We start from the raw sequence: 12,959 nt of genomic DNA, 5'->3' as shown, positions 1-12,959 counted from the left end.
GTCGCATTCCTAAGCCAATAATTTCATGACCGGAACCGCTGCCTACCGGTCCGCTGGTCATCAATTTATTGGCTTAGGAATACCACAAAAACAAAACAATATGCATGAATTCAAGTCTCCATGGGGTGACTAATCGATAGAAAGAATGAAATGTCTTCTAAATCCTAATAGTTTTCTGAAAAACGTACGTTGCTATATCAGTGGTTCGCAAACCTTTTCATGCCATGGACCCCCAAAATTGTATTTGTGTATATGTATTTGGCCACGGACCCCCATCTTAAAATATTTTGTTCCAGGGACCCCCAGAAGCAAAGATTTGAGTTAAAAAAATTTCACCATTTTTCAAAAATACCAGATGTACAAGCTTGCAGCGCAGCACAAAGTGACACGCGGTAAGCTTGTATATCTGCTATTATTTAAAATGCTAAAATCTAAAATGACACAGATACTTTCCCGGTTTTAATGGGTTAACTTGAGCCCAAACAAGCAAACAAACAAACAACAAATATATATTTTGGGGCTTTTATTTGGGCAGGTGATAAAGGAATTTAAATATAAATAACATTCACAGACCTTTTCATATGAAAATACTTTTTTTTACATTTAATATATCTAGTTTTAAAAACAATGAAAGTACGCTGAAAAAGTGACTGCGCTGACAGGCATGCTTTGCGTCCATTAAAGGAATACTTCATATCAATTACTCATCCTGTGAAACCTATAATTCGTGGATTATTTGTGTTTGTCACCTTCCTTCACAGTGAATGAAAAATCCAACAATGAAGAGAAAAAAATCGGTTTATAAACTCCAACACAGCTCTGACAGTATAATGCGTCTTGTATCCAGTCCATGTTCTCATTACTTCCAAAACACTGCATTTTCACCTACACGTGCGCGTCTGGTGGCTTTCAAGCGCACGGTGTACACTACAGTCTCATGCATGAAAGACGCGCACACATCGTTCACACACACGTGTGAACTCAGCTGTGTTGAACACCAGACACAGCGCGTTCCTTGTTAATTGCGTGAGATTTTGTTTATCCCATAAGTGTTTTAAATACTAAAGTTTTAGCACAAATGTGTGTTTTGGGAGTAATGAGGACACAGACTGGGATACAAGGCACATTATACTCTGAGATCTGTGTTGGCGTTTATAAACAGATTTTTTGTTTTGCTGTTGTTAATCCTGCACCCCTATTTTCTTGAAGCATTTGCTTTGTTTTTGGATTCTCCATTCACCGTGTAGCAAATGACACACACAGACACACACACACATACACACACACACACACACACAAGAACTCACGGCTTCACCGGGTGCGTAATTGATAAGAAAAATAATAATTTTGGGGGTGAAGTATTCTTTTAACGACAGAAGCTGTGGCCCCGTGTAGTTCCTCATAAAACCACCATTCATCAAAGTCCTATATATTATCTATTGCACTTATTTCCACCACATAAGATACGTCCCATGTCTTGTCAAATTCAAATTGAACATAGGCTATTAAGGCAGATTATAAACACTGTCAATATTCCTACAGAAATCAGTCCACCATCATATATTCCTGATGAGATTCCTCAAAGCGTGTTGAACAAGCATTTACATTTCTGCTTCCCAAGTAATATCGCTCATCTTTTGCTGCATACAAATGCATAAAACATGATATGAGATTACACTCATTCTTCACTTTGCATAATACAGACTCAGTTGAAAGGAGAAAAACCTAATATGGAAAACAGAACTAGCTGGAAGAATTAATGAATAGCCTACAGTATTGTCACAAGGCATCTGCAGTGGCCAGTGTGACGAGCTGATAAATGGTTGTCATGCCAAACCTGCACGTCAAACTTGTCCCTGTTTACTGTCACACTCATTCTACATTTGAGGACAAAGTGCATCTCTCATTCCTTTGTCTAGGGGCACGATGGGGATGAAATAGGAAGAGTCTAGAGATGGAGATTTCAATTAAATTCACTGCCAATCAGTTCTAGTCTCAAAATGGAAAGACGTTAACGTAACACAATAGGTACTGTAAGCCAAAGGTACAGCAATAGTGAAAGAAGATGACTTAATTCTCCCCAGTATCTTTAATAAATATAAAGCTACCCATATCTATTCATACTGAAGAGCTATGGACGTTTTGTGTATTAGTGCTCTGATATATTTTATTAACCATAATATCTCCCTTGTGGACCAGGCAGTATATCACCCAGTGATCAACCAACTATTAGTTCAATCCTTCCTGTTCCTGGCTGATGACGGCCATCCCAGCGGAGAGCTTCAGGTCGAGCGTGGGGCTCAGCAGCGCTTGTTTTTCAGCACATTGAGGGCTTTCTGGTTCTTCGTCTTGAAGGCCATGACGAAGTGGTGCGGAGCGATTTTCCCCCGTCCGTCCTCGTCCGCCTGGCCCATGAAGACGTAGTTCAAGCCTGGTGAGGTCACACACAAATAGCCTGAATGCAGTGGCGTAACGGCAGAGACATTCAGGCAGGGCCACACATCAGCATCTCCACCGAGCAGCACGTCTGTATTCCATATGTTTATATGCACGCATGTAAACATATGGAACGCGTGACTCAAGTCAATCTGGACAGTGAGTTGTGCCGCTCACCTTTACACCTCGGCGTAAGCTCCATGGAAAGAGCTCGACACCGCCGCAATGAAGGCAAACTCAGAGTCGTGCGCTATTCAGAACAGTCTGCTTAACACACAGCTTTCTTAAAACATTGTCTGTTACATAAAGACAGTTATTACCGTTGGACACGAAAAAAAACTGCCTTCCTGGTGAAAACTGAGCACATTTCAACTGAGCACTTTTCATCTGAACAGTTGACCTGTAAACTCACCTCGTCTGACGAACGGACACTTCTTGCACAAGATGACAATTTTGGTGCTCATGGTCTTGCCAGCCTGCTGGATGGCCAAGGTGCCTTCTTTGTAGACGTTGATGATGGAGATAGTGACATACATACTGCCTCCTCGCATCACTGCCGTGATGACTGTCCCAGTTATTACTGTCACACACACAGGGGATGGAGAATTGTGATTGTGAGCTGAGAAGCAGCCAAGTTGAATTAATAGTCCCTGGTGTGTATAATAGTATTATGTGGGCTGCTAAAGCCACAGCAGCTCCTAACGCAGATTTAGTTTCAAAGAAAGCTGCCCAAATTGGAAAAGATATCAGAAACTGGTCGTGTGAAGGATTAAGATTATTGCACATGCGTCCACCAACAAATGCAGTATGTAACGGCTGAATGGCTTTGAGTGTTGAGTAGACAAGATCTTTAAGTTGACATATACAGTATAACAATTATAGTCTGCTCTGCACAAACAACCTTTCAGATGATTTATTTAAAGTGCACAGTAGTCTGATGAACGCATTTCAGCTATTGCGACGTGACGCGTTGTGAGCTTGCAGATCGCTTGTAGATAAAACGTTTTTGACAATCTTATTTTTTTTTGAAAATTATACATTTGACACCCTCTCCCGACATTGCAGTCCTCTGCGTCACCATACAGTACAGTCAAATGTGTGATGCAACATTATGGTACTTTAACTGCTTCTGCACACTGCATAACACTAGCTAGCTTGTCCACATCCACCACCACCGTTGCCTGCCTTCCCTCATTTCCTAATGCAAATCTGTGTGAACTCTCTTTGAAATGCCAATCTCACAACATGTGGTAAACATCAACTGCAGAAAAACACCACAGACGAGGGCAGCAAGCAGCAAACCGAGCCTGAATCGAGACGTTCATTTGCCAGCCGCTTACCTTACTGTGTGTGTGTGTGTGTGTGTGTGTGTGTGTGTGTGTGTGTGTGTGTGTGTGTGTGTGTGTGTGTGTGTGTGTGTGTGTGTGTGTGTGTGTGTGTGTGTGTGTGTGTGTGTGTGTGTGTGTGTGTGTGTGCCGTGCGTGCAGTGTGTGTGTGTTTACTCTGGGGGTAACTATGCACACTCTTTCACCTCCTGACAGACTATCAAGGAAGCTTTTGAGATGCAAAACGACAGATCAAAGCAGCAAAGCCAGCAATGCAAGGTGGACTGTCAAAAGAAAAATGTATTTTGGACTGTAAGCTGCAAATGCAATGATGGCCAACACTGATGTGAATCTTGGACTATCTGCTCTCCATCTTGGATTCATGCTCCTCACTAATGCTGCCTGTCTAAGGAGTAACGTTATCTACAATGTCTAGAAGAGTGAACTACAAAGTCGAAGCGGTACTGTATGAGCGATAGCAAGTTGAGGCGCAACTGTCAGTTGTAACTGCCAGTGCCGTGACTTTCTTACCAAAGTTGCTGGAGCAGTAATTGCTCTCCAGAGTTCCTCGTCTCTTGCATTTCTGCTGGCACAGGGCTACGGAATACTTAAGGGCTGTAGAGACACAGAAAAAGAACATCCAGTAACTGCAATTTTGCCTGCCAGTGATGCAATCAGATCTGGTAATGTTGGCCCACTGCGGTCTTTTGGCGTACTAAGTTTGAGGATGTACTGAAAAGGTATGGGTGTTCCCCATTTGAAACGTGTTAGCTATTACTTAGGAGAGGCTCTCTCAACTTAGGTTCTCCATTTTCATAGGCACTGACTGTACCACATGTAGCTTAAAGTAGAGCATGCGGATAACATCTGTTTTTAGAGCAGAGGATCTTGCATTGCCCACAGAACTCGTATAGGGGAGAGAACCAAAAATATGACCACTGTTTTTCTTACTGGAGAGGAAGAAGACGTAGATGATAAGCCAACGAAAAAGATCAGTCACCATATCACGTCATTGTGAGTCGGAAGCGCTAAAAAAAACTGGCTTGACGAAGGGAAAATACAACAGTGTGTGTGGGGGAATGTGAGTTTGTGTAAGAAAACAAGAAGCTGTGATTGTGCGTGTCTGTTTCCACGTGTGAATAACCCCCCCCCCAACAACAAACAACAACACAGTGTCTAAGTGTGGATGGGCAAGAACATCTGAGCGTATATTACATGAGCATACCTAATTTCACGCACATCGACAGTGTGTGCTAGGCCAAAGAAACTACTATTAAAAGAGGTAGAGCCCGCACACTGTATATTACACAAGAACATCTTATCTTCCAGACTGTGTTCATCTGCGATCATCTGATATTAAATGTTGTCCCGCCAACAACAGAAATCTGCAAAGAACCACTGTAGCTTCACACATTCCTCTACCACTTTGGATCTACTAATCAGAGACAGATCTCTGCTACAAGCAGTGTCATTAGTAGCATGGATGGAAGTGAAATTGCTTTTGGCTCTGCGTTGTTTAGTGGCCCCCTCAAAGTGTGATTTCAATTTGATTGATTCTTTTATTTTCATAGCCAATTGGAACGGAATATGAAAACTGTGACTGATACATGTTGATCACATGAGTCATGTCATATTATACATAATGTCATTGTGTACCGATTTGTGTGAGTTTTGGAAAATAATCTGTTGTAGTGGTAAAAAGTGTACTTTGAAGAAAACAAAAAATGGTGGACAATCTCGTTGGGTGGAAATGGTGTTTCCTATATGGGGAGTTGGGTCATGATCCAAAGAATCTAGGGGGGGAAAGATTTCTATTGTAAGGCCTATGGTTCAAGAGTTATAGGGCAAAACAGAGCCCTGTCTAGGCAACCCAGCCCGGTCATGTATAAAAGATTTTTATACATGACCGAACTTGTGAAATGGGACGTACTGCATAATGAGTACTGTAAGTATATTTTGATGCCAATACTTTTGTACTGTTACTCAAATACATTTTGAACGCCGGACTTGTAACTGAGTATTTCTTCATTGTGGTATTGATACTTTTACTTAAGTAAAGAAATGACACCACTGGTGAGGGGATGATCGATGCTACCTACGTATAGGTCTGGTGGTCACGGGCTGTGTGGTGGTTGTGGGGGCCACTGTTGTGATGGGAAACTTCTTGGGTCTGAACTTGTAGTGTCCAATGAAGCCATCCGCCGTTAGACTGAGGTCAGACAGGAACTGGATTAGAAGCTGGTTCCCCTCTGAGAACACTGGGCTGCAGAGAAAGAAAAAGGACATTCAGAGTATGGTGAGATGAAGAGATGAAGGTAGATGTTTTAATGGTTGTTTAAGGAGAAGGTCAAAAAACATCTGCACACTGGTTTAAAGCTCCCAAAACGTATTTTATCAACAGCGCAACATTTTGACCTTATGCTGTAGGTCTTCAAAGATGATGTTTTTACCTTTATTCTTGCCGTGATGTCCAGCACCTGGCCTAAATACAGGTCCAAGATGTGCACACAATCTCCTCTGTTAACCACATGAACCCTAGAATTCCTATTCTGGGCCCAACATTCTAACTATGGTGTGTATGTGTATGTGTATGCGAACAGCACAGTATCACCTACTCTGGGGGACTGTCTCCACAGTATTTCCCAATCCTCTTGGCGTCATTGATTTCTGGCCCGTTGAAAATAGAGACGTGATCATAGCGGCAGTAGTTATCTCTTTCCACATCAAACTTCTCAAACTTCACCTCTATAATCTGCAAATGGAAGACAAGCCACAAAAAGGATATCCTGTGTCACAAACAGTTATATTAGGCTAGACTATTTGATTAAAAGGAGTACCCTATAATTTTCAGGGGGGAGGGTTGTGGAACTTTGTTCCACAACCATTACACACATGGCTCTCTGAAAAAAGAAATGTCAAAGCTATATGAGAACCACTGTTTTTCAGAGTTCCTAGTCTTAGAAGAATAATGATGATTAATAGAAGGCCACATGATAAGCACATACTGTATTATAATACATTTAAAGCAGGGGTCTTCGACAGGGGGTCCGGGACCCCTAGGGGGTCCTCAGAGTTACTACAGGGGGGCCGCCAAATCTTTGTGTGATAGGATTCTTTTTTTTTACGTTAAAGGAGAATTCCGGACATTTTAAGTGTTATCTTTGATGTGAAGTTACTCACTCACCGAGTTATGAAGTGGCGTTGAGTTTTTCCAGCGATCCCCCTGTCTGTGAATCTGGTCGACCCCCACTATCGCGTGAAATCTCGCGTCTCGCGAGATTTCCCGTCCTCGGCTCACTGCGCTCCTCGGGAAATCTCGCGAGACGCGAGATTTCACGCGAGAGGAAAACATTCACGTCGCTGACCATGAACGCCAGCTCGTGAGTGATAAACAGTGCATGTGAAAGTATCAGGAGACACCATGAGGAGGATTTGTGGGGAAAAAAAGAAGTTTGGAGCTGTGGAATTAGGCGATTTTCACTAAGACACGCGCCTCCCACTATGCCAATAGTGGGGGTCGACCAGACTCACAGACAGGGGGATCGCTGGAAAAACTCAACGCCACTTCATAACTCGGTGAGTGAGTAACTACACATCAAAGATAACACTTAAAATGTCCGGAATTCTCCTTTAACCACTTGAGCCCTATCATCTCTTTTCTAAGGAGAACTTTAGCCAAAAACAGCAGATCTACAAGCTCACAACGACTTGCGCTGCGAGGCGTTGTGAGCTTGTAGATCGGCTATTTTTGGCAAAGAGGTATAGGTGTAGAGGGAAAAAGTTAAAAGTTTAATCTTAAACACAATTGTATACAATATATAGGGGGGTCCTTGCCCTGAAACTACTGAATGAATGCAGTTTTTTCGATATATGGATCACACAGCGTTTTAGAATGAAACTCTGCATTTTGCATACTGATACTGTTGAAATTAATTAATGTCACTTGACAACCTCTGACCTGGTTCTTTGGTGCTACTATGTGCCAGGAGCATGTAACCCCAGCAGGATAATCCTTCTCTGGCCAGTTGGGAGTCTTAAAGGACCCTGAGGCCTTGTCCAAGCGACCGCCACAGTACTGGTCCCCTGGGAGGAGGAGGAAGCGGAGTTACGTATCATGATGAAAACCTGTTACTGGACAATTCATTAATAAAATGTATTTACCTAAATTACAATATTGATTACTGCTATTTCAAAATCGCAATAGCCCACACTTTTTCATACAGGGGAAGCATCTTTGATTCAGTGTCACTAAAAAGAACAGAGATCACAGTAGACAGAAACTATGAAAGTATTTCAACTGAGCAAATAGTCAGCTAGCTTCCCCACACACACGCGCTCGCGCACGCACGCACGCACGCACGCACGCACGCACGCACGCACGCACGCACGCACGCACGCACGCACGCACACATATACAGATACATTTTAGCATTAATGTGGCATAAAAAAATATGCGCCCAAATGTTTCCCAAATCATGGATCATGGATTTGCTATGTTAGCAAAAACCCCAATAGACATGTAGAATTAGGCTACATTTGAGCATACTATTTCACCATGCTTGTTGATTGGTTGATTTATTGATGTATTGATTGATTATTGATTGATTGATTGATCCGGTCGATTGATCAATTGATTGTAAGGGTGCAACAGTTAATCAAACTACCGGTATATTCAATTGAATTGTTTATAAAACAATAATTAATAATTTCATAATTTAATAAAATAATCTAGCCCTATTTTGGGCATTTCATTGAACTGTGAAAATAACAAGCACACAACGGTTGTGATCTTGTACGTCAGCTATTTTTGCATGACACCTTTGTGAGACAAGGTATAACATAACACTTAAATGGTTAATGGATTTGTTGATATATAAAAATAAAATATATATTTAGAAAGCACGACATTAATCAGTAGAAGAAAATAATCGACAGTTGCAGCCCTAATTGATTGATTGATTGATTGATTGGATTTTATTTGAATGAATAAAGAAGCCCAACAATTCCAAAGGATATGTTCAAGTGAGAACGCTTGATTCCAACATAGTCCCTGAAGGCATGAGTCAGTGATGCGAACGTTTGTAGATGACATAATCCTGTAATTTAACACTTGGCTACCACAATCAGTGCTCTCAGAGCCTTCTTTTTTATTACGAGCAGCCTAATGAGTTGCTTACTCTCTTTGGTCCCCTGTGTACTAAGCTCGTAAAAAGGCTTCTGCATGCTTCTGATGCCTTCAAGCATCTGAGAGACATCGTTCCAAAACCACATATGTTGTTTCTAAAGGCGAGCTCTGAGATCTCTCCAAAAAACGTGGCACTTGCACTCTAAATTGATGTTTTCTTTCTCGGCTCTCCGAGAGGGCAAGTAGGCTACAACCTAACCACAGTGACAAAAATAGATACGCAACAAATGGAGGACTTGTCGTTGTGTTGTGTTGTGCAGTTTTGACAACTCTCTGGTACAGTGTGACAAGTAACATTCTATCTACTACCATCTGTTGTGTGAGAACTGAGCAAGCTACTTAACAGACATGGTCCATTACAGCTGTCAACTCCTTGCTTAGTAATGGTTATAGATAGGAAGGTAATTCCAGGCACTTGGCCATTAAAATTCCACACGAAACAGTGGACAAGACTATTCGACACCGGAGAGAGGAACAGAATGGTTCAACTCTGACTGATACTGACCTGTCCCTTCCACTGTAGCTCTACTAAGAAAAATAAATAAAAAGAATTCCCATGAGAAATTCTACGTCATACTGTGAGAATTGTTGAGCTCGTCCTTCCTTTTTCATCCAGATTCTGCAGCCTTAAATCAACTGTCTCATCTGGTGTAAAAGGGAAGCCCTAATGCAGAAAGGGGGAAAAAACCTATACTTCCCCTTTACTGTACTTTTAAGTGATTTATTATGGAAAAGGTGAACTTTATAGAATGATGTAAAGTTCTGGCCATGATTAGCAGTGCTAACATGCTGTATGACCTCTCTGGGCCAGCTCATGTTTAACAGCCTTGTAAATTTGCTGACCCTCTGACACGGTCGCAGGACTGTATCAGATTGTTTTACTCGGGCAAGACTACAACTCACTCTCCGTGACCCTGTACAACATGCTTGGTTAAAGGCATAATATATACTGTACATATAGTAACTGCAATTCAGTGTGGAGCGCATGCTTTGCATTCATATATCTCTAACAGTTATTGAAATGAGTTTTTATGCAGGGGAAACGGGGGTCGGTGATTGATCCTGTGCTAGCAGGGGCATACCAGCGTGATCTAATATGAGAGTGACGACAATAGCGTTGACTCCCATTGTAAGAATGGAATGTTGAAATGCTCGTTCTATCTCGATGAGTAAGTTCCAATGTTTGGAACTATAGCCAATAGCGGCCCGATTTGCAGCGAGATCAAAGCGTGTCATAACTCTCTCTCTCTATGGGTCTGGGGCATACGTGGCTCTGTATGTGAACCTTGCGCCCGCACTATTACAACAGTAATATCTACACCCATATCGATGATCCATCTCAGTGCCTACCTCTCTCGTGTGGGTTGGCTGCAGAATGGACTGCGAGGAAGCCACTCCCGGCAGTGTTGGCATCGGATACCATCTGAATGAGCATCTTGTTGCCTGTGGAAACCAGCGCGCCGGGTCTGAACGTCCCACAGAAGCGTCCGAGTCTCTGACCACTCACATGGCCGCTGTAGACATCCACATAATCATAGCGACACAGGTTGTCACTCTCCAGGTCAATGTAGCGGAATGATAGCACCACTACTTTGCCCTCGGGGACCTATAGACAGTGAATTCACAAAGAATACCAAGGTCCTTTCAAGTGGATTACGAGAGTCATAATAACATGGCAGTTGTATCTACAATTATTATAACATGTATACCTACAAACATGAAGGAAGTCTATTACTGCTGATTGAATAGACAGACTGTGTTTACCAGCTTTGACTTATTTTTAACAGCAGGTAGGGTATTTAATAACAAGACCTGCATGCTCCCGTGGGCTATACTTTTCCACTAATCAGTTCCAGCCATTATTATCAGCTTGACTCTTTAAAATGTAATACAGTAAACTACTGTTTAGGGTAACTGTGTGTGGCAAGGATAAAGTTGGGCTTTGTGAAGTTGTTGATTTGTTGATCAGTCGTTTCATTCCCACACTATAGTGCCTTTGTCATCTTTGTGTGAGTGGACTAGGAATTTGATCACATCAAAACATTTCAAGTTGGGACTCACAGTGATCCTCCAGACACATTTGGTATTTGGGGGGTACACCCCTGGGTACCCCTGGCTCCCGATGACGCCCGATTCATCCCCTGTGATGTTTCCGCCGCAGGTGAATGTTTGTCTGGGGGGGGGGAGAATGTTTCTATTTTGTACATCTCTAAAACGCAGTAGACATATAAAACAGCTATAAACATAACAGGCAATTCTCAGAAAACATAACTCCTCGCCATGCGCCGTGCGTCCTGAGTAGAAGCAGCAGTGTGCCAACTGCAGATTCCTCTCTAAATCAGTGGTTCCCAAACTTTTTGGCTCAGGACCCAAAAGAGAAATTTAACATTTGCCTGGTACCCAAACTAGTGAAAATAGCAGATCTACAAGTTAGCGCCACGTTGTGAGCTTGTAAATCGGCTTATTTTCACTACTTCTTAAACATTTGTTTTCTAATTTATGGAATTTCTTTGATTTATTTTTTTATTTTTTATTCATGAAATGATTTTGAAAAAAATCATTTTGTTTACGTTTTGACATTTACTCGTGACCCATTGGTCCACGACCCAAAGATGGGTCCCTACCCACAGGTTGAGAACCACTGCTCTAAAATAACTCCAGATCGGACTGACACACAGACGCTGTTCCTCGCTCCGTAGCTCCCTACCTACCGTACAGAATATACGATCCGTTGACACCTTACTCATTCATAAAAAAAGCATTTAAAAGGAAAGAAAAAACATATGAATAAAAGTATACCTCCTTTGAGTCTGCGCGCAGACCTCAGTCAAAAACAGTAGAATCCACGCGCAAAAAAACCCGCATATTCTCCTCCACATCATCGTAGGGCTATGAACGGAGCCCCGTGGCAGCATCAATAACATTGTGTTCAGATCAGCAGCTCAACACGGTGGGGGAAAAAGTAGCCAGAAGTTCCTGCATGAGGGAGTTTCGGTGACTGGATGCAAGCTGGAGCAGATGAATATAGCGTTTGTTCTGTGAGGAGGGAGGGAGGGAGGAAGCACAGTAGGCAGGCAGCTGCCTTTTTCCTGAAAAACCTGCGATAAAGGACGCACTAGGAGGGGTGTGTGTGTGTGTGTGTGTGTGTGTGTGTGTGTGTGTGTGTGTTGGGGGGGTAACCTGCAAGGGGTGCATGGCATCATGCAGTGGTGGTGTAAAGTGACCAAGTACATTTACTCAAGTACTACTGTTCTTTGAGGAGTTTTTTTTACTTTACTGGAGTGTTTCCAATTTTCAATGCTTTTACTTATATTGACATTTTTTTTGCTCAACTACAATTATTTGATAACTTTAGTTACTGGTTACTTTATACTGTAAATTTAGATTATTATTACAAAACATACATTAACCACTTCAGCCCTATACATTTTGAAAATAGCCGATCTACATTCATTTTATACATTTGAAAACTTGTGAAATGGGACATTCTGCATAATGAGTACTTTCTACTTTTGGTTATTTTACATTTTGATACCAATACTTTTGTACTTTTATTCAAGTAAATTTTGAATTCCGGACTTTTACTTGTAACAGAGTAGGCCTATTTCTACATTGCAGTATTGACACTTTTACTTAAGTAAAAAATGCTGTACTTTTTCCACCACTGGGAGGGAGCACAGGCAGGCAGCTGCCTTCTTCCAAAATAAACTGCGATAAAAGACTACTCTACTGTATATTAATACTGCAATCAGCATCAAAATATACTTAAAGTACCAAAAGTAAAAGTACTCATTGTGCAGAATGTCCCGTTTCACAAGATTTCAAATGTATGAAATGTATATAAATCTTTTGAAAATAGCAGATCTACAAGCTCCCAATGCCTCGTTTTGCTACGCGTTGTGAGTTTTTTTTAAATAGCCAAAGTAGGGTTGAAGTGGTTGATGTATCTTTCGTGATCAAATTTTATATTCAAAATCTTAAGTAACTAGTAACTAAAGTTTTCATATAATTGT

The 12,959-nt window shown here is 41.7% G+C and overlaps 1 protein-coding gene across 2 annotated transcripts; it reads right to left on the bottom strand.

The window, feature by feature from the left end:
* Window positions 1–508: 508 nt before the first annotated feature.
* Window positions 509–11,960, bottom strand: pcolce2b (procollagen C-endopeptidase enhancer 2b). 2 transcript variants are annotated; one of them, XM_080417621.1, is made up of 9 exons: window positions 11,746–11,960; window positions 11,008–11,119; window positions 10,297–10,552; window positions 7,720–7,844; window positions 6,377–6,513; window positions 5,861–6,024; window positions 4,293–4,376; window positions 2,849–3,016; window positions 509–2,431 (listed from the first exon to the last, which is right to left on the bottom strand). In XM_080417621.1, exons 1-9 carry the CDS (start codon window positions 11,868–11,870, stop codon window positions 2,301–2,303), a joined length of 1,302 nt encoding a protein of 433 aa, XP_080273747.1. In that variant the 5' UTR covers window positions 11,871–11,960; the 3' UTR covers window positions 509–2,300. The 2 variants fall into 2 exon arrangements, with proteins under 2 accessions (XP_080273747.1, XP_080273748.1); XM_080417622.1 differs by having other exon boundaries at window positions 10,297–10,460.
* Window positions 11,961–12,959: the final 999 nt, after the last annotated feature.

The sequence above is a fragment of the Gymnoscopelus braueri genome, assembly GCF_963280865.1.
Source record: "Gymnoscopelus braueri genome assembly, chromosome: 21".
Lineage (NCBI taxonomy): Eukaryota > Metazoa > Chordata > Actinopteri > Myctophiformes > Myctophidae > Gymnoscopelus > Gymnoscopelus braueri.
Note: the sequence above shows the minus strand (reverse complement) of the source record. Positions and strands in the feature narration are given on the sequence as shown.

What these genes read in the sequence shown, in the direction of transcription:
- pcolce2b (XM_080417621.1), bottom strand. Translation starts at nt 11,870, where the DNA reads ATGTTATTGATGCTGCCACGGGGCTCCGTTCATAGCCCTACGATGATG. An exon ending in TGCGCGCAGACTCAAAGGAG is followed by an intron (nt 11,120 to 11,745) that starts GTATACTTTTAT and finishes CCCCCCCCCCAG; the next exon opens with ACAAACATTCACCTGCGGCG. An exon ending in TTACTGCTCCAGCAACTTTG is followed by an intron (nt 3,017 to 4,292) that starts GTAAGAAAGTCA and finishes TGTGTGTGACAG; the next exon opens with TAATAACTGGGACAGTCATC.